General features: G+C 32.0%; 1 protein-coding gene across 2 annotated transcripts in view; it reads left to right on the forward strand.

Moving 5' to 3' along the window:
* Window positions 1-21,038, forward strand: part of LOC143062963 (secretin receptor-like) — a 73,015-nt gene extending 51,977 nt beyond the window's left edge. For both annotated transcript variants that reach the window (XM_076234833.1, XM_076234832.1), the window contains 8 exons: window positions 1,109-1,277; window positions 1,591-1,747; window positions 7,048-7,108; window positions 7,391-7,460; window positions 9,999-10,087; window positions 17,540-17,681; window positions 18,688-18,729; window positions 20,213-21,038. In XM_076234833.1, the coding sequence (XP_076090948.1) occupies window positions 1,109-1,277; window positions 1,591-1,747; window positions 7,048-7,108; window positions 7,391-7,460; window positions 9,999-10,087; window positions 17,540-17,681; window positions 18,688-18,729; window positions 20,213-20,566 (1,084 nt within the window). In that variant the 3' untranslated portion in view covers window positions 20,567-21,038. The remainder of the gene's footprint in view (window positions 1-1,108; window positions 1,278-1,590; window positions 1,748-7,047; window positions 7,109-7,390; window positions 7,461-9,998; window positions 10,088-17,539; window positions 17,682-18,687; window positions 18,730-20,212) is intronic.
* Window positions 21,039-21,660: the final 622 nt, after the last annotated feature.

The following is a 21,660-nucleotide window of genomic DNA, read 5'->3' on the forward strand; positions in this document are numbered from 1 at the left end:
AGACAGAACAATCGTGTACTAGAATGATCTTTCGCAAGATACCAATGTGACATGCAATAATAAAGGTCAAAACCAGGAACATGACAAAACCTGTAACAATGTAGAATATATGAGTTAAAAGTCACATATAATATTTAGAAATTGAGACTCTGCAACGATTAACAAAATTCATAATAGAGAACGTAGAACTTAAAAATTAGGATTTCAGTAGTTTTTCTCATAACCTTTCTAGTGCTTTTGAGTTAAGTGCATACTTTGATAAATCTGGTTAATACTGTAATTAAAAACGTATTAAGTAATAACCGATTTTATATCATGCTATTATGCATTTACGCTTACTGCGGAAGAACTTTTTAGTGTTAACGATGAAATAAAATGTAGCCATTCAAAAGCTTTTGTCAAAATAATATCATTAAGCATTATAGAAATTTTAACATCTTTGTCAGAGTTAACATTTCTTATTGTTAGTTTTTGCACGATTTAAAAGTCATTGTTTACAACAAAAACTATAGTCTAACTATAATTACAATTCAGATATCATTACGAGGAGTTTTATCTGAATTTATAAGTTGCGCGTTGTCATTATCATTACATTTACCATTGCAGATGCATTTATATTTTTAGAACCACTAAGTACTGGTTCGATTGTGTGGACTTATTAAATAGTTCATTGATTCTTCATTTCAAACTCATAAGTAAAAAACAAACTGATTACGTCATGGCAAAAAATCAACACAAAAACATCAAGAGACAACAGTGTACAAAACACACATTCAAAAACGTATCAACACAAGTTTTGTTTTAGATTATACAGTAGCTTAAAAGAATACACAAAGATTTAATTTTTACTTTACATGTGGAAGCCGAATCTGCACCCTACTCCTTCATAATGAAACGAATTTAATTCAAACATACAAGACACGAAGCATTGTGTATCTATGAAGTCAGGAATTATAAGTTGTTATAATTCCTTTGATGTGTTTGAGCTTTATTATTTAACCAGTTCATGAAAGACCTTCCGCTTTGATTTTTCCTAATAGTTTGTTGTTTATGTTGTTTTACTTTTTTCAGTTGATTAATTAATTTATTTGACTATGTTTTCTTACAGACGGCTTTATTCTAAAAGCAACACACTACATATCAACTTATTCTTTGCCTTTATTCTGCGTGCTTCCATGTCCTGTATCCGGGATATTCTTTTTGTTGATGGATTTGGGTTATCCAAAGATGTCAAAAGAGGAACAAATGGAGGAGTCACATTTATACAAGAAGGATCAGTAAGTACTAAGAATGTTAATCAATTGATAAAGCAAAGTTAAAAATGAAAACAATTTTTTTTTATGTTTTTTTTTTTATTTTAGAAGAAGCCAATGTCTTTATTTTTTTTCGTCGTAAAACCCTCGACAAGTCTGTCCGAATCTGGACAGGGCATCAAATTTTTAAGTCTATCATTTTTATGCCAAGTTTTGTTATAATTCATTTTCATTTCTTTTTTAAATACTGACATATTGTGAAATACATTGTCAATTGTCAACTACACATACTTTCCTTCCCATCGGTACTTATTGTTTTTCCTTTTTATTTCTTTAGCACTGGGAGTGTAAGTTAATCTACTGTTTACTTATATACGGTGTTACAGTAACATGTACATGGATTTTTACGGAGGCCTTATATTTACATATGTTGGTATACAAGACACTTTTCACAGAGAGGCATGGTGTAAAGCTATATATGATCATTGGTTGGTGTAAGTATTACTTATTGCATTATACGAAACATAATTTGATTTTACTATTTAAATATGACCAATCCACACATTTGCCAATTTATGTGTCAGAATCTTTGAATTTTTATTATTTACTATTTTTTTGGTATGTATCATTATCTTATTATCGTGGATATGTCAATGTAGCAACGCTGTAAATCTGACAAGTTTCTATTGTTGCAAAATAAAATATTACGTGGCTACACTTTTTTTAATTTGTTATAAATGCAATTTTCATAAGAATTGGTGAAGTATATTGCTGTTTTAATATTTTGTTATGCTTCGATGTCGGTAAACTTCATGTTATGACAGTGTGTTGTGCAGACATGTTTCCTAGAATTCCAATTAAGCTGTCTTAAGCCCTGTTGTTATTTCTTATTTTCTCGACAAAACCTTGAACAAAGTTATCTGTTGTCACTATCAAAGCTCACGTATGATCGGCAAAAGAAAAAGTGGGAATTATAGGCTAACAAATAGTAAAATGGCTCTAGTAAACTGGTCAACTTAAATATACGAAATAAACAAAACTATAGCTATTAATAAACATAAAAAAATACTTGTAGAATGATTGCGTTGAAAAAAATGAGTACACATGCCCAAATGATTTCCTTACTAATGTAAAATTTGAACGTTTCTTACATATTCACTAAATATAAATTAATCTAGGAGTGACGAAAAGTATTTCGTCACCTCAATCATTTTCGTTTAAACAAAAAGCAATTTGCTTTATAAGGAAATAGTTTAATGAATATCCTATTTTCTGGTACCAAGAAAAATTTTAACTGCAAACTACAAGATTATAAGCGATGTTCTGCATTTAAACGATTACCAAGAACATTAAAGGATGTATTTAAATGCATTTAAAATTCTGTAGCTACTTTCAGGACAATTTATTTCCGTTCTCGTTTTACATGTTCGGCGTGGTTTGCTTCTAAAATCAAATTTCAAAGAGCCGTTTTTGAAATCCATGATTTGTTTTTTAAAATTGGTAGGTTCAGCGAGTATGTTTGTCTAATGCTTAGTTCGTTTCTGTATGTGTTATATTTTAATGTTATGTCGCTGTTCTCCTCTTATATTGACTGCGTTTCCTTCTGTTTTGGTATGTGATCCGGATTTGTTTTTTTTTCTATCTATTTATGAGTTTTTAACATCGGTATACTTCTGTTGCCTTTATTTATCTGTTGTACGCAAATTTGCTTAGGAACAAAATTATCAACATTTTTTTTAACGTCCAAAAATATATTCATACCAAAAATAAAAGATACCAAGGGTAAATTCAAAGCTAATATCGAAAAGGGGAAAACAACCACAACGGCAAAACATCGGAGATCGAGGAAATGAAAACGAATAAGTCTACAAAACACTACATTACAGTTTGATATCAAAAACATGTATACTTTATAAATGATATGCGACCGAAGATATTTTCTGGAAATACATCCAACAGGAACGTTCAAATCCAAATATTTGAAATCCAAGAATATATGAATAAATATATATATAAATGACGAATTTCTTTATGATAGAGTTAATATACGATAATTAAAATACCTTGAATTCATACTATTTTCATTGTGTTTATGGTACACAAATACTTTAGGGACTTCTGAAAAAGTGGGAAATTTTCTGATTCAGTTAAAGTTAACCTGAGCTAGGGAAACAATTACTTCAAATTTGAAGAGACATATTTGAACAGATTTGCAAAATTTGTTACAGAATATTTACCTTCACTTTGAAAAGGGACATCCAAAGTCGAAAATATAGAACACGTAAGACCCAATTACACGACCCCCCCCCCAAAGAAAACGGGGGTGATCTCAGGTGATTCGAAAGGGTGGTTAGATCCTGTCGTGTTGCTGATGTAAGTAGGAACTAGTTATAAATCTAATTCGGTAGGTCACGTTCAGGGAGACAGGATTGTGGTAAGACAATTGGAACATATCTGTCTTCAGATGTGAAACAGATAACACAATACGGTCAACCAACTCGTTATAGCGCCCGTAAAAATTATCGAAGTGATTGATTTCAATTTTCCACTTGGATCTCTAGGATTAATAGCATTATGTTGAGAAACGATCCTCTATCAAGGAATATTGATACATAGATATGGAACGTTCACAATTAGAAAGCTCGCACCATCTCTTTCAGCGTAAAGTGACCCTGACCCTTAGTATGAGCACATCATCTTTCTAACGGAAAGTAAACTAAATGTTAACCATCTTATCCCTGGATTTCATTTTTAATGATAGTGAAAAAAATGGAGCAGAGACTACACTGCACAACCTATAATTTCTATGCTTTTAATAGGAAATTATTACCCACTGAATATAATGTTTTCACCTTATATATATATTCGTTTGTAAATTATTTACACTATTTAAAATAGGGCATTTCGAATTTCTTTCAAACGAATAAAGAATGATCGCATATCTATAACATACAAATAATTAAATAGAGTCAATATGGTACATTATATAATCGTGCAAATCAGAATAAAACGATATAAGTTAATGATCGCCCACCACACGTTAAAAGAAAATCTATTTATTCAGCCTTCCATGTAACCAACAATGCAATTAAATCGGAAATTAAAAGGTATCTGTAGAGTGTTAAACAGAAATTAAGTTATAACATGTAGAGTATTTCACAGGTTTCCTGAGTAAAAAGGGAGAAGCACGAAACTCTGGGAGAATTAAAGTCTATAATTTTGCTTATTACCTTTTAATAAACACATAACTCAAACGTTATTGAAAGAAAATCATTTCGCACAACAGACTTTCGTTACATAACTATTCAATACTGAGTGTTTGGTTAAAGTATGCAGATTTAAGATACAATTTTCCTATAGTGTAAAGAGTCATTTTATACCTTTATATAAGTAAAGTACTTTTGCCATTTGAAATATCCCACGCAATTGTTTTATATCAACCTATTTATATTTATTATTATAATATAAGATTTAACACTGTTTTTAAGGAATTAAAACCTATTTTAAGCTTCTTTCACATATTTACTTCACCTCCCTTTTCTTTGGGTAAGATTGTCTGCTTGTACTAGGTTTTGGATTTTCAAATATAGGTTGCCTTCGGGTATCACTGAAGGGAAATCTATTAAAGAAATCAGTCTATTGCAATAAAATCTGTACTCGATGTTAATGTACAATTTTGTTTAAAGAATAATTACATTAGATGTATGTTTCATTATAGTATTTTATTCTGATTGGCTAACTGCACATCACGTGTTATTCCGTAAGCAGTTGCATTGCTCAATACAATTTTCACTCATGATAACACGTGCTCCAACAATAAAGTGCACAGGTGAATTAAATAATAAAATATATAAAATTCGTGTTTTCATGATCATAGCTAAAAAATGTAATTATAAGTATTGAATGCTTCTTTTTGTAACTTTATAGGGTTGTAAAAGCGTTGACCGTGCGTACATTTTTAGAATGAAGCGCTTTCGCGCTTCAACAAAATGTACTTCGGTCAACACTTTTACACCCCAATAAATTTACAAAAAGAAGCATTCAATTCTTAAATACTACTATACAATCTTGAGAATATGTTTAATTGATATGATACACCCTACGTTTTGTCGGAAACCCATTACGTAATAGTTTAGGATAAAATTGACCAATGTTTGTTCTAGTCTTCAATATAAATGAAACATTTTCTAAATCAAATGCAGATATTCCTATGTTGACTTGTTCTTAAATCGAGTATTCAAACATCACCATAAAACGAAATCCTGCAATATTGTTTTTATATTTAAATAGCATTATTTGGAATGAATCAATGAACAAGGAATTCACTGTAAAGCTGGGAATCCCGCATATACCCTTACATTTTCACGAACATTTTCACGATTTTTCAAATCACAAATCCTTACTTCGTTCCTACAATAGAACGTTAAAAATCTCTCATCTTTATACTGGATACCAAAGCCCGGTAGTCAAAATGTTCGTCCAAACAACCTTAACCACGATTTATCGTACAGTTAAAGATAGACGTCAGATTTTTTGGGATGATATAGATTTAACCAGCTGAGTCAATCAGATATGCTTTCTTTAAATTTGTAATTATCTAAATCTAAAACTTCAATCACAAGTTTTTAAAATTTAGATTTTTTGTTCTATTATCACTGCTATTTCCTGATTTAAAGATCGATCAAATCGTTTTAATAAACAGTTTTTTTTTCTACAAAAACAAACACAGATACAAATATCTGGTGTCAAGTTCGTGAAACAAGTTAATATTTGAAGAACCAAACGGATTCCATCAACAGATATATCTAAGATGCTATCATAGACTTTTTGATCGACAGAATATTTGTGTAGTTTAGTGGATGTTTCATTTTAGCAGACAACTGGTACTCCAATGAGTACTAGTTATACACCACTACGGACCGAGCCAATTTGTTTTTGGTCCACACTAAGAAGAGTTCTTCCGGAACCTTTTAAAAGCCACAAGTGTGCTATAATATCTTGCATTTTTTTTTAATTTCATTTACCGATATACTTTTCATATTCTATGACTCAATTACACACATTTTAATGTTAGTTTACATCATCAAGTGAACTTGATATAAAGGGTAATACCAAAGACAAATGGTCTTCATCATATTTTAGTTCTTTCTTTTATATTGATATAGGAAGAATACTAGAAAACATGAAAAACGAAGTGATTTTAATTTCCCAAGTGTTGATTTCTTATCAACAATACCCTCTGCTCAATTGCAAAGGGTTTACAATACAAGTAGTTATAAGGTTACGATCATGCTTGTTCACACGACACGGACTTACTTAACAGGAGGTGTGCTCTTTACACAAAAATGTTTCACCAGGTAATGCGAAAAAAACCGACTGAAATCGACATTAAATACTAGTAAATAGGTTTAAGGTCAACATTACGAATTTGTTGACCGATACAATTTGTCGGTGTCTCATTTAACTAGCGATATGATTTCGACCTCTGAGATCTATAGATAACAGAATAGGCTTCTGATCTGTAATTTTATCGATTGTGTCCTATTCCCGAATCAGATATGATGACTGAGTGTGAATTCGCATGGCGGGTGATACATTCCTAGCAGGAGACACTTTTTCTCTCTAGGCATCATGTCTTACTCTTTTTAGTTCATCCAATCTTTAATGTTTGTTGTGTTCCTAGTATCCTGATTCCCATCTTCCTACATGATGTTCGAGATCTGAATATCTTTAAAGTATTGTCGCTTTAATTTACCAATATTTAATAAATGACGTTATTATTCATATTTTACAGTTACCCCCCTGTTATTTGTGATACCATGGATTATTGTAAGAATAGAACTTGAAGACGTATAGTAAGTTATGTATTACCTTGAAGCCGCAAAAGGTTTGTTAAACACAAATCTGTTAAAAGAGAGACGGTAAACATCAAAGGTGAATTAAAACACACAAAGCGAATTTTTAACTTTTAATATTAATGAAAAGGTCTTTTATGGAAGTATCCAAAGTATCTAATGTTTTATTCATAGTATATATCAACATAATCAATGCAAAAAATGTATTTAATTTCATACAAATTTAATAAATAATAGGCATTTCTACATAGATTTGACTTTGTATATTTTTTTATCTGTTAGTTGCTGGAATTGGACTGGTAATACAGATTATCAGTGGATCATCACTGGACCTGTTCTTCTTATCAATGGGGTAACTCTTTATTACATTGTGCAGAAAAATACATATTTTGACTGTCATACAAGTGAGAGGTCTAGCGTTATAAAACCAGGTTCAATCCACCATTTTCTACATTTGAAATTGCCTGTACCAAGTCAGGAATATGGCAATTCGTTTGATGTGTTTTGTCATTTAATTTTGTCATTTGATAAGGGACTTTCCGTTTTGAATTTTCCGCGGAGTTCAGTATTTTTGTGAAATCACTTTTTACTGCAAAAAATACCCAGACATTTGTTATAATACCAGATATATTTATACTTCACCTTGTAATATATTGAAATAGATAGATGTATAAAATTAATTAAATTTATTACACTTGTATATGCAAATAAATATTTAAAGCCATTTATGTTTTGCTTGATAGTATACATTTTGTAGATAAGTATATTCCGTAATTTACTGTCCTAACAGTGTTACATTTATTGTAGGTTTATTCTTTAACTGTTTCGAACCTTCAGTACATAAGTCAAAAAGTCTGAAAAGACCAGTATTTGTCTGAATTTGCATGAATTTTTACTCGACATTCTTAATTTGCCTGAATAATTTTTAAAAATTTTTAACAGAGTATGAATTTGTCTAATAAGGTTCCTGATTTTTCTTGACAAGTATCTTGACAGTATGAACATTGTCTTAAAATATCTCGACACATCCTGTTTCATCTGATAAGATTCTGTATTAGTCTCGACCAATTCTTGACTGTCTTAAATTTGTCTCCATCTGTCTTGACATATTCTTGACATTCTTAATAATATCTGAATATTTCTCGACACATTCTTGACAGTCTAAAATATGTCTTAACACTATCTCAACAGTATAAATTTTTCCTGAAATGTGAACAGACTTATTATTTCTGGAGGAGATAATAATTTTCTTTTAATCTTTGGGATTTATTCAATTTGTTTTTATGTTAAAATAATTAACTTCAAAATTTTGATGAATAAATTTCATTTTAATTTAATTTCTCATCATCAAAATGATGTTTTCATTTTCATCTATCAACAAACTTTTTAAATTGTAGAGGCATGGTCAGTCAACTGATAAGTTGTATGGCTGATTACATGTATAGCGGTAATTTCTATTTGACAGTTGCGTGTACTCTGGGGTGTGGAATATCTTAATTTTATTGGGAACATCCTGTCCATGTGTAATACTTTATATATATTCTAACAGATTACATTACACAAATTTTTAATCTGTTAAATGAATGATTTGTATATCATCATGATTTGCTATTTATATCAACCACATTTTGGTACAATAATTTTTTACCATATAAACATAAAACATCATGAATGTTGAATGAAATGTGTCTACAGTATGATTGGTGTAAATCATTTAATTTATAAGATTTAGGAATCAAAATTTGTAATTATTTAAAAATCCACATTTAAATTACTTCATACTTTAGATTTCATAGCCATATTTGAATTTGTACAAATATTTATATACCCAAATTTACAATTATTTTACATGCCAAACTTGTATTTTTGTTGTAAGAAGTGTAACTTGAAACAACAGTATATCATAAAAAAGAGAAATAAAGATTAAAGTTATATCATGAATATTGGTCATGATTTGCAGAGCACAGAACTGTCAAGTAAATTAAAGACACATTTCAAAATGTTCAGAATATGTCAAGCCATACTGAGAAAAAATAAGAATGTCGAGAATATGTCGATAAATTTCAAGACAGTATTCAAATGTCAAGAAATTTTAAGACCATATTCAGAATTTCGAGAACATGTCGAGTAACATCATTTTTTCCCCTTTATTGTTGCCTATTCATAGACTCCTTCGACTTTGTTATATTTGCACCACATACAGTATCTTATTGCATTACATCATGTAATACATGCTGATAGTTATCAAAGATACCAGGATTATAATTTAATACGCCATACGCGCGTTTCGACTACACAAGACTCATCAGTGACGCTCATATCAAAATAGTTATAAAGCCAAACAAGTACAAGGTTGAAGAGCATTGAGAACCCGAAATTCCAAAAGGTAGTGCCAAATACGGCTAAGGTAATCTATTCCTGGGATAAGAAAATCCAAAACTTGTTTTCAAACAATACAGCACAGTGTAAGTTACAACACAATTGCTGTCATTTAGAAGATAACTGTATTGCGTTTTTTAGTCGCAAATTAAGTTTACTGGCGACGCGTTACTGGAGACAGTTAACGGGTATTTGCGACCATCAAATCCCCAATTGATGCCGTCGGAGCTTAAAATGCAATATTGTTATTTCCATTCTAATGAAACTGACAGAAAACAACGTTAAAACATGACATTAAAATCTGGCATATGTCGTCTGCGCTTGCGCGTACATCCCATAGCATCAATTGTCAATTGATGCCATGTAAAAAAGTGACGTTATCAAATCAAAATGAACGTTTCAAACGTTGTTGCATTAGAATTATTGTTGACGGTCATGTTATGCTTTTAAAATAAGGTTATAACACACTCCATGAATATTCACTGGTTAACACTTTGCACATCTTTTACAGATAAACTTCATTTTCTTCGTTGATTTAGTACGAGTTCTGTATAAAAGAGTACATACAAATAAGCGGGTGACTGGCAGTAGAAAGATTAGGTAAGTTATTATGTTCAACTAAAGGAGTAAACAGATATAAGAAGATGTGGTACGAATGCCAATGAGACAACTTTCATTCCAAGTCACAATTTTTTCAAATTTTTACGTTATAGGTTAAAGTACGGTCAACACAAAGGCTTGGCTCACACAAAACAGTAAGCTATAAAGGGTGCCACAAAAATTACCAGTGTAAAACCATTTAAACCAACGATAATCTATATAAAAAAGACTGATATTGGCGACATTGCATTTACCTTTTCTGTTTGTACGTTCGTCCGTTTGTCAATGAAAAAAACCCATTTCCGTCACACTTTTCTCGTGAACTGCTCTGAAGAAGTATTTCATATTTAGTAAGTAACTAGACAGTGATGAGTAGTAACATTACAGTTTGAGACAAATTTGTTATTCAAGTTAAATATATTCGACAGCACAGAATGCAGAATGCTAGTCAACAGAACTACAGAACATAACAACTTAATATTTGGTCAGCAGATAGACAGTTGTAATATATATAACAGCCAGTTTAACAGGAAAGCATGTTTTGATTGAATATTAAACACTACTTGCATCATTTTTAAAACACGAAGTTTAATGAAAAGCCTTTGTCTGATGTATTAATTCGAAGACGTAAAATGTTGGCGCCAACAATTATTTTGTAAAATGATAAGTGAATGCATTTCTACTAATTTTACATGTTATACATGTCATCGCATATATTCACTTTGCATCTTTTTAGCTCACCCGGCCCGAAGGGCCAAGTGAGCTTTTCTCATCACTTGGCGTCCGGCGTCCGTCGTCGTCCGTCGTCCGTCGTCCTGCGTCCGTCGTCGTTAACTTTTACAAAAATCTTCTCCTCTGAAACTGCTGGGCCAAATTTAACCAAACTTGGCCAAAATCATTATTAGGGTATCTAGTTTAAAAATTGTGTCCGGTGACCCGCCCAACCAACCAAGATGGCCGCCATGGTTAAAAATAGAACATAGGGGTAAAATGCAGTTTTTGGCTTATAACTCAAAAAACAAAGCATTTAGAGCAAATCTGACAGGGGTACAATTGTTTATCAGGTCAAGATCTATCTGCCCTGAAATTTTGAGATGAATCGAACAACCCGTTGATAGGTTGCTGCCCCTGAGTTGGTAATTTTAAGGAAATGTTGCTGTTGTTGGTTATTATCTTGAATATTATTATAGATAGAGATAAACTGTAAACAGCAAAATTGTTCAGCAAAGTAAGATCTACAAATAAGTTAACATGACCAAAATGGTCTGTTGACCCCTTTAGGAGTTATTGCCCTTTATAGTCAATTTTTAAACATTTTTCTTAAATCTTAGTTATCTTTTACAAAAATCGTCTCCTCTGGAACTACCGGACCAAATTAAACCAAACTTGGCTACAATCTTTATTCAGGTATCTAGTTTCAAAATTGTGTCCGGTGACCCGGCCAACCAACCAAGATGGCTGCCATGGCTAAAAATAGAACATGGGTTAAAATGCAGTTTTTGGCTTATCACTCAAAAACCAAAGCATTTAGAGCAAATCTGACATGTGGTGAAATTGTTTATCAGGTCAAGATCTATCTGTCCTGAAATATTGAGATGAATCGGACAACCCGTTGATAGGTTGCTGCCCCTGAATTGGTAATTTTAAGGAAATGTTGCTGTTTTTGGTTATTGTCTTGAATATTATTATAGATAGAGATAAACTGTAAACAGCGAAAATTGTTCAGCAAAGTAAGATCTACAAATAAGTCAACATGACCGAAATGGTCCGGTGACCTGGCCAACCAATCAAGATGGCCGCCATGGCTAAAAATAGAACATAGGGGTAAAATGCAGTTTTTGGCTTATCACTCAAAAACCAAAGCATTTAGAGCAAATCTGACATGTGGTAAAATTGTTTATCAGGTCAAGATCTATCTGCAACAACAAAAGAGAGTTTTTAACGACCTCAGCTGGCTATACAACCCTTGAACAATCAACTGAATTTTGCAGAAATCATTAATAGGATAGATTGCCCTTATATGATAATTTTTATTATCTTTTTGTTTTTTTTTTGGCAAAGGGGGAGCAGGGGGGGGGGGGGGGGGGTTGCGCAACAACAAAACAACTTCACAACTTTCTCATCACTTTGCATTTCTCGTTAGATAAATTTTACAAAATTCTCCCCTGAAACAACTGTCAAATTTAAACAAACTTGGTTTAAATCACCACTAGGATATCCAGGGACCACTGTGTATGATGACCCTGCCTGCCCACATGGCTGAAATAAAACATAGGTTTCAAACGCACTTTTTAGTATTATATCTCTGAAACTAAACGACAGTACAACAGTTGCATTTATCATGCATCAATTGTAAATAAAAATATCAGGTGAGCGACACAGGGTCCTTGGACCCTCTAGTTTCTTTGATAAGGTTACATAGAATGGCTTTACAAACGTAATCGGATTGGCTTTTTTCGTTTAATTTCATTTTAGACAAGCAATAGTTTGTATTACCGCTGTCTTTAAGCTGTAAGTCGATTTCCCATTAAAAAATATCGACTGTTTTTGAATGTTCATTTATCAAGCGATTCTGTGCATTTGACATTGACAAAAGGACACATGTTTCTAAAAATTAGTTTTTCCTTGTCAGTTTCCAAACAATTTGAGTGTCAAATTATAAAGATGCCATTATAAGCTAATTGATATGTCTTCATTTGTATAGTTTAAAACAAATGCGTAATTTGGATTGAATATAGTCGAGAGCACACAATGTATAGAAGCAGGACGCTGGTCGACAAACTTTTGTTTGTATATTATTTGGCTTTCTCTGCTGCATGAAATTATTGTATACTACGTAATACAAATGACCTATTAACATGTCTATTTTTATTGTTGAGCTTTTCTTATGTTTGTTTAGTGTCTGTATTTCCATAACCAAAATTGGTTTTAGTTTGATTTGCAATAAAGATGATGTAGACTAACAGAAATGAGCATGATACAACTATATTTCCTCATACAATTTAAAGATAATAAAATAGAATATAAAAGCACGCCTTTACTTTCGCAAGCACATTACATCTTGTTCCTGTATAATAATGAATAGCAGTAAATGACCAATCTACATTTTCTGAAATTGCCGTCTTAATTTCATTGAATAGAAAAACAAATTACCAGGCTTATAATTCTTAAACCATGAAGCGTGTTTCGTCTACTTAAGACTGGTTTGTTTTGTCTACATAGGTCCAATTTTTGAAGCTCATATTAACACAGCTGGAATGCACAAGCATGTATTAAATACCGAAAGTATATTCCAAATAAGTATAGTTAAGGCCAACAGTTTTTTCTTACAAATTTTTCACATTTTTTAATTATCTCGGGCATATAAATAAACTCATCATAAATACCAGGATTGAAATTTCATATCTACGCCAGACGCGCGTTTCGTCTACAAAATACTCATCAGTGACGCTCGAATCGAAAAAATGTTAAAAAGGCCAAACAAAGTACGAAGTTAAAGAGCAGTGAGGACAAAAATTCCTAAATCCAAATCTTACTATACAGTATGACCTGCAATAGTTTATTTTTTGTCCCTTTGTCCTTAAAAAAATAGCTGTTTTAGTTGCATTTGTATCTCATCCTCTATCGTCTTATCTTACATCAGTTTTGCCTTAACTAGTACACCATATCATAAGCAGCAATAATTTCAGTTTTTGCAAAATTCTTATCGAATAACCATTTTGACAAACATTTTATGCTATGTGATTTCTCTTACAAGTCATCAAATATAGTAGGTTGAAAATGACATAACAATTAACATATGTGTACAGTATATTGAATCACAACTTTATGAGACACGTCCCCTTGTCGCTTTCTCTTCTAGGTAATTGACATAGTGCCTTTTGATGAATAATTATTTACAAATTTCATTAATACTGCCTTTGTTAAAATATGTTTTCTTTCTGAAGTGTCAATATCTTATATGAAAGATAAAACATTAAAATTGCTATCATGTATCAAAAATTAAATTAGCTATTCTCCATAAAGTGATGTCTGGGATGGTAATTTGATTAAGTCTTTGGGGAAAGCTGAGCTACGGTAGTCGCCTTGCATATTCTATATACCACAACTATTTTAGATTGTTCAAGTAGAATGATGTCATTTACTTATGAACAGAAATATCTCCGCTAATCGATCACATAATCAAATTGGTTTATTAAATCAAAGTACCAAAAGATCTCTTAGAAGATTCTTTTTAGTATATAAATCTGCCTGTCAGTAACTAAATTTACATGACCAGGTCAACATAATCAGAGTTCACCAACAAGTTAATCTTTAAACAAGAACAAAGACACTTTTTTCTTTTATCAAATATAAAGCATTGAGGTTCATGAATCTTGATTCTATTCATAAATTCTTACACTTGAATGATTTACATAGAAAAGAAATAAAATGTTCGACAAGTACAACTGGTTGTTGCATAGATTTTCGAGAGAAGAAGAATTAAAATTTATTAATCAGAATGAAATAATATAGTGTTATTAACTGGCTGTTTCTGTATTGGCACTGGTATAAATTCAAGGGTTGCTGTATTGGTATCGAGACCCATAGGGTCGAGGGCCAATACAGCTGACCGAGAATCTATCCTAGTGCCAATACATAAACAGCCAGTTCATAACATTTTTATTAAATAATCCAACTCTTCAATACAGACTTGTTCTGAATGCTGTATTACATACATCAAATGTGAATATAGAGCCAATATTTCTAATACGGACTGGCAATGATGTGAATATAGGGCCAATATTTCCAATACGGACTGGCAATGGTGTGAATATAGGGCCAATATTTCCAATACGGACTGGCAATGAATCCTGAATTACATGCACAATATATGTTTACATGTTATTCAGGATTCATTGCCAGTCCGTATTTGAAATATTGGACCGGTCCAAAAAGCAATATAGATCTAGTGATTTATATGACCAGGACGACGTCACTAGTATGACACATGTCGTTGTGGTAGTATTAGGGCTGTTTTAATCGTATTATTTTAATAACGAATCCTGTCTTTTATCTGACTCGATCAACAAGGGATTCCTTGTAAAAAAATTCAAAACTATCATTCCTAGAAAATTATTAAAGATTTGGTCCCAAAAAGCTTTATATACATTTTACTAATACTATAACAAATGTAGCCTCAATTGTTTTGCTAAAACGGATATATATGATAATTTTTATCTTTCTGAATTGAATCATCGTATCTTGAATTGACACTAGTATATTTACAGACTTAAACTTGTTGAGCTTTAAGTTAGATGTAGAACAGCTTGTACTTCATGCAGGAACTTCTTAGGGAAAAGATAAGAAGTTAGCGATATCCTTTAACTCTACTTACCGCTATATAGATGATGTTTTTTCACTAAATAATTCAAAATGTGGTGACTATGTGGAACGCATCTATCCCATCAAACTAGAGATAAAGGATACTACATATTCAGTTAAGTCGGCCTCATATCTTGACTTACATCTAAAAATTGACAATGACGGTCGGTTGAAAACAGAACTTTACGACAAAAGAGATGATTTCAGCTTTCCAGTTGTGAAATTTCCATTTCTAAGTAGCAACATTCCAGCAGCACCTGCATACGGGGTATATATCTTCCAATTGATACAATATTCCCGTGCTTGCATTTCCTATCATGATTTTCTTGATAGAGGGTTGCTGCTCACAAGGAAGCTATTAAACCACGCGTTCCAAATGGTGAAGTTGAAATCATCCCTTCGTAAATTTTAAGGACGACATCACGAGTTGGTTGGCCGTTATGGAATAACTGTTTCACAAATGCTATCGGATATGTTCCATACGTCGTAACTACAATCCCCTTCCCTTTCATGAATGTGACCTTCCGAATTAGACTATTTACCGGATTTGTTATCACATAAGCAACACGACGGGTGCCACATGTGGAGCAGGATCTGCTTACCCTTCCGGATCACCCCTAGTTTTTGGTGGTGCTTATTTCTTAGTTTTCTATGTTGTGTCATGTGTACTATTGTTTGTCTGTTTGTCCTTTTAATTTTTAGCCATGGCGTTGTCAGTTTGTTTTAGATTTATGAGTTTGAGTGTCCCTTTGGTATTTTTCGTCCCTCTTTCGACTCCAGAAGAAACTCAAATCTAAGAATTTTGTATGCTTTATTTTAAAGGTCATAGATACATCAGAAATGAATCCCGAGTAAAGGACGTCGGTATACTACTGTCTCTTTGTATAATCATTCAATGCGGCATGGAAAATGGTTGCCCCAATTATTATCAATATATAGTAAAATAAAACATGAGTTGGCTTTGACAGTTAAGCCAAAAAAGTAATATTATGGATTTTTGTGTACATGCAAAACCTGCAGAAACGTATTTCTGTTTCATATATAAAAAAGGAGGTGTGGTACAATGTATAATTACCATAGAGACTATTATCCAGCATAATTTAAATAAGGCAAATTTGAAAATATAAAACACTACAAATACTCATGTCTTCGATTCAAGTTCTACAACATAGGTATGTTGGTTGGTGTTATAGTAGCTGAATGATATACGAACATTGGTGTTTGCATATTCATATATTTTGGTCATGTTGTCTGTTTTTCTCCAACCAAGAATTTGTAATGCCCTATTTTGTATTTTTTCCCTTTTTTTTTTGCTTAACTATGATATTGTTTTTATGCTTCACTTACGATAGGAGAGGGGCATTATGTTTTCTGGTTTGTGCATCCGTCTGTTCGTCCGTCCCTGTGTCCTTCCGTTTGCCTGTTCGTCCGTCCATACGTTCTTCCATGCATCCGTCTGTCCCGCTGCATATTGGCATATTGAAGTTTTTTGTCATGGTAGCTTTGATGAAGCTGAAGTCCATTCAACTTGAAACTTAGTACACTTGTTGCTTATGATATGATCTTTCTAATTTTTAAGCCAAAATAGACTTTTGACCCCCAATTTCACAGTCCACTGAACATAGAAAATGAAAGTGGGAGTTACAGGTGAAAGTTTTTGGTCAAGGTAGTTTTTAATGAAGTTGAAGTGAAACCAATTTGAAACTTAGTACACATGTTTCCTATGATATGATCTTTCTAATTTTAATGCCAAATTAGATTTTTTACCCAATTTCACGGTCCATTGAACATACAAAATGATAGTGCGAGTGGGGCATCCGTCTACTTTGGAAACATTCTTGTTTATATATTTCTTTATTGTGTTTTATTTAGGTTTTTTTTTATTTACAATGTATATGCTAGTGTTTTTGGGGGAAGGGGACGAGCTGTTAATACAATTGATGAAGTATGGAAGAGACACCTCCCACACAAGAAAATAGTTCAATAATCTTGAACCTTTATTATCTTTTTTGCTTTAAAATGATGTAGCACAATATTTTGTTGTTAATGAATATCATGTTTTAATGATTTATAAACTTTTATTTCTAGGAAACTGTCCAAGTTCATAGTTGTTCTGATACCATTGTTTGGAGTCCTGTATATTGTATTTTCATTTCTGTATAATCCAAAGTTGAACGAAGAAAGAGATGTAGTAGTTATGTATGCTGAAATGTTTTATAATTCTTTTCAGGTATGTTAAGTTATAATTCTCAAAAAGCAATAACTTTAGGTTAATTAAGATATCATGATTTATTTATCATAAAAAGATACAAAACATACTTATTTTAAATGTCATAGATTTAAAATGTCATCGCTGTAATGACAAGATACCTTACTTTTCCTAAGTGCCAGAATATTCGAAAAGAGCAACAGATATAGAGTTAAACTTTAAATGCATTAAGAACCATTACAACATTACATCATACTGACAAGGAAAATCAAACTGTTTGATTTAATCTTAATTAAGTAATCTTTTTAAGATTGAATAAAAAGTACATCGAAAGCAGATCTCTGTCTTTAAAGAAAAACTATAAATCTTTACAAAGTTATTTGACGTAAATTCATCCTTTCTAATTATCTATAAAGTGGTACTTTTATAGATTCGACTTAGATACTGACTAATGGAATAATTGCGTTTCGTTGCCATGTTATTCTTTTAAAATACATCCATCGACAGTACTTGTATTTTCATTTTTTCCTAATGTGTCAAAAAGAAGAGGCGAAAGATGTCAAAGAGATAGTCAAACTTATAAGTAAACAACTGACAAAGTCATGTCAAAAAACGAACATCGACCACAAAACAACAACGAACAACCGTACAAAGAACAGCTAGAGCATAGAAAACTTAAGACAGATCAACACAAATCTAATCAAAATAACATACTGCAGAAAACAAAAGGAGCGTATAAACAGCTATTTTAAATAGACATGTAAATAAAACTTTCACGTTGGAAACATACATTTTTCATGAAATGTTAAACGTTCGATCAGCGCACAAAATGAACGTAAACCATACCCACTCTGAACACGATAAATGTGAAACATACCCAATGCCGGTACGAAAAACGTAGACCATACATGTGATTAATGCACAATGATTTTAAATAATGGAAAAGATTTATGTGTCCATAAACCTGCATACATTATATACTTGCATATTTGTCCTTTCTGATGGACGATAATTGTTTTTCTTTCAGGGTCTTCTGTTGGCAATTGTGTTTTGCTTCCTGAATGAGGAGGTACTTGATTTATTATGCTGTCGTAAAGGCAAATATATAGTCTATTCTTGACTTGTAGATAAGTAACTATTTTGGTTAGGCAAATATATAGTTTTATTCTGGACTTGAAGATTAGTAAACCTCTTTATATTTATACGGTTATTTGTTCTGTTTAAATGGACTCGGTCAAGAAAGAGATTGATATTGATGATTGATTGATTGTTGGTTGCTTAACGTCCAGTGGAAAATGTTTCATGCATATTCAGGAAGAGAACAAATTCACAATAAATACAATAGGTAGATCTTGTCACAATATAGGCCATTTGGGATGATGGTCGGGGAAATTTGAACTGCCACTGGAAAATGAGGGTATATTGGATAGGGACAGACATTTTGACTTGCAACAGGCCGCCTACGGACCCCTCAACGAGTTGTTGCAAGGGTTCTTAACGTGCAAAGAGCGTGGCACTCTCTTTACACGAGGAATCGGATTTAAGGTGGCTCGTGACTATTCGACTGCGCATCATTTCACGCATGAATTACAAAAGTATTTGTCGTTAATTTGATATAATTTTTTAAAATATTTTGATTGATTAGAAATGTTAAATCATTGTAGTTATGTGAATAATAGAATATTTTCATTATTATCCGTATTTGTTAAAGGGTCAAAATGACATTTCACCCATTTTCACCATTTTCCCGCCAAAATTTGGGTTTTAAGGCAAAATATATTTTTTTCCTTATCGGTGACCTATCTTTTTTATTTGCTCATTCTTTGAAGCTATATTTTAGCTTTTTATATTACAGTTTTGGACCATGTGTCATAGAACGTTTTTTTAATAATCCGATAAAAATATGTCAACACCTCTATTTTCCCTATCATTTCATTGAAAAATGGTCCCTTTTACATACCTGTTTAAAAGTAAAATTTTGAGCTTAAATGGTCGGTGACCCCCTATTTTTTTTCTACCAATTTGATTCAATTTCTGTAAAGAATAAAATAACAAAAAATACGGCACTTCTGATAGAAACTTTTAATAGGCCCCGAGCCACCTTAACGTTCCCATTCTGACCGGACGTAACTGCGAACTTGATACATCCCGCACAGCCAAACGGACGCCCCAATTCGGCAAGCGTTTTACTGCCGGTCGGGAGAAGACCAAGTGACCATATTTTTATTCTCCAGTCACACTTGGGGTGATAGTGATGACTGCTTAACGTCAAGCGACAAATTGAATAAATATTCAGGACTAGAATATGTTAATTGCAATATACCTGGCTTAGTCTTTTACCTACAAGGTTGAAAATTAAAATAGAAAATAACAAATATTGTCTAAATTTTGCATTCATAGTGGCTGTCACTAAGTTAAAATGGCTTTATGAAGATGGAGAAAAAGTGAGTGGGTATAAAATAAGCAATTTCACAAATAATGCTTGTTCACATTGTTTACAATTTATTAGTATATAGTATATAATAAACAAAAATTGATAACTTTATTTTCAGATTCATGTAGAGATCCGAAAATGCTGGTACAAATATGCCTTAAATCGAACAGACAGCACAATGTACACTCGTACAGCCATGCTGTCCACATGGCGTCACACCGGGTCACAGAGTTCTAGAGGACACTCAAATATTGATAATACACAGTCAGATATTTGTCTCAATGACAATGTTGGAGGAAGGAATTACAGAAATGGTGTCAAAAAGCCTAAATCTAAAATGGTGCCTAATGTCAGAATTCGATTTCAGTCTTCAGACGTAAGAAATTCACGAAGTTCCAGTAATTCGTCCCCAACACAGGACCGAGAGAGTCGTTACCTGAAGTTAGAAGAGGCTTATATCACGCGTACTTGACTAAAACCTGTTTAGGTGAAATTGCTGGAAATTAAATGCTATATAATAACAGATCACTTTACAAAAAAGTAGGATTTGATAATTTCAAATCACAGAGCAGTATTAATGGAATCAAGTTGTTTCTCTGTTAAAGATAGTAATTACGTTATAAGATTACAAGTTTTTGTTTTAAGAAAAATTGTCAATTAGAGTAAAACGTATAATCATATTGCTTTCTTAAACAGATTTTATTAGACTAAGTGATATCAAGATATTTTATAATCCAGCGTAAAGTAGTTATTTTGTGAAAAACAACAAATTAAATGAATCACAGTAATGTAATTACATGCATACAATTGTAACAACTAAATCATTTATTGATTCAAGTCATGCAGGGGTGTGCTTTAAATCTAGCAAAATGCTAGTGTATGATAATTTTAAAAGCATATTTTTGTGAACAAATGTTTTGAAAATAAAGTATACAGAATAGCAATCTTTGATCTATAAAGAAATATTTGATATTTTAAGGTTGACAACTCAGTATAGAAATTAAAACTCCATTGAAGTCACACCGTGACGACTAGCACACAAATGACTGTACAAAATCCATCAATAGAGACACAATGTTTTTAAGTTAGAAAAAAGAGTAAAACTGTTGCACAGATAACAATTACTCAAGAACTAGGTAATATCTTTTTTATTTGCTTAAAAGATATCAGAAACAATGTACAATTTGAAGTGATTTAATTACATGTTGGTTATACTTCTAACAAGATGCATTTTTCTTCGATTTTGTTTAATACATGTATTTTCCATTAAGCGATGGAGGGAAAGACGAAAATGGGGAATTAATTAAGATAGGTTAAATGTGAATACGATATATCACAGTTACTACCATGTTTCTTTCCGGATACCAAAATGATATGTTTTTTAATGTTATCAGATTCCAGTGAAGTTAACAAAAAAATATGTTTTGCGGTATTGAATGAAAACACATGAAAACGTACAAAGAGAATCTAAAGTCGACTATTTACATGTACAAGTATAAGTATATGAACGAACGACAAGAACATTTGATGTATAAATGAAAAGAATAAGATTACTATGTTAACATT

The sequence above is a fragment of the Mytilus galloprovincialis genome, chromosome 2 (assembly GCF_965363235.1).
Source record: "Mytilus galloprovincialis chromosome 2, xbMytGall1.hap1.1, whole genome shotgun sequence".
NCBI classification, from domain to species: domain Eukaryota; kingdom Metazoa; phylum Mollusca; class Bivalvia; order Mytilida; family Mytilidae; genus Mytilus; species Mytilus galloprovincialis.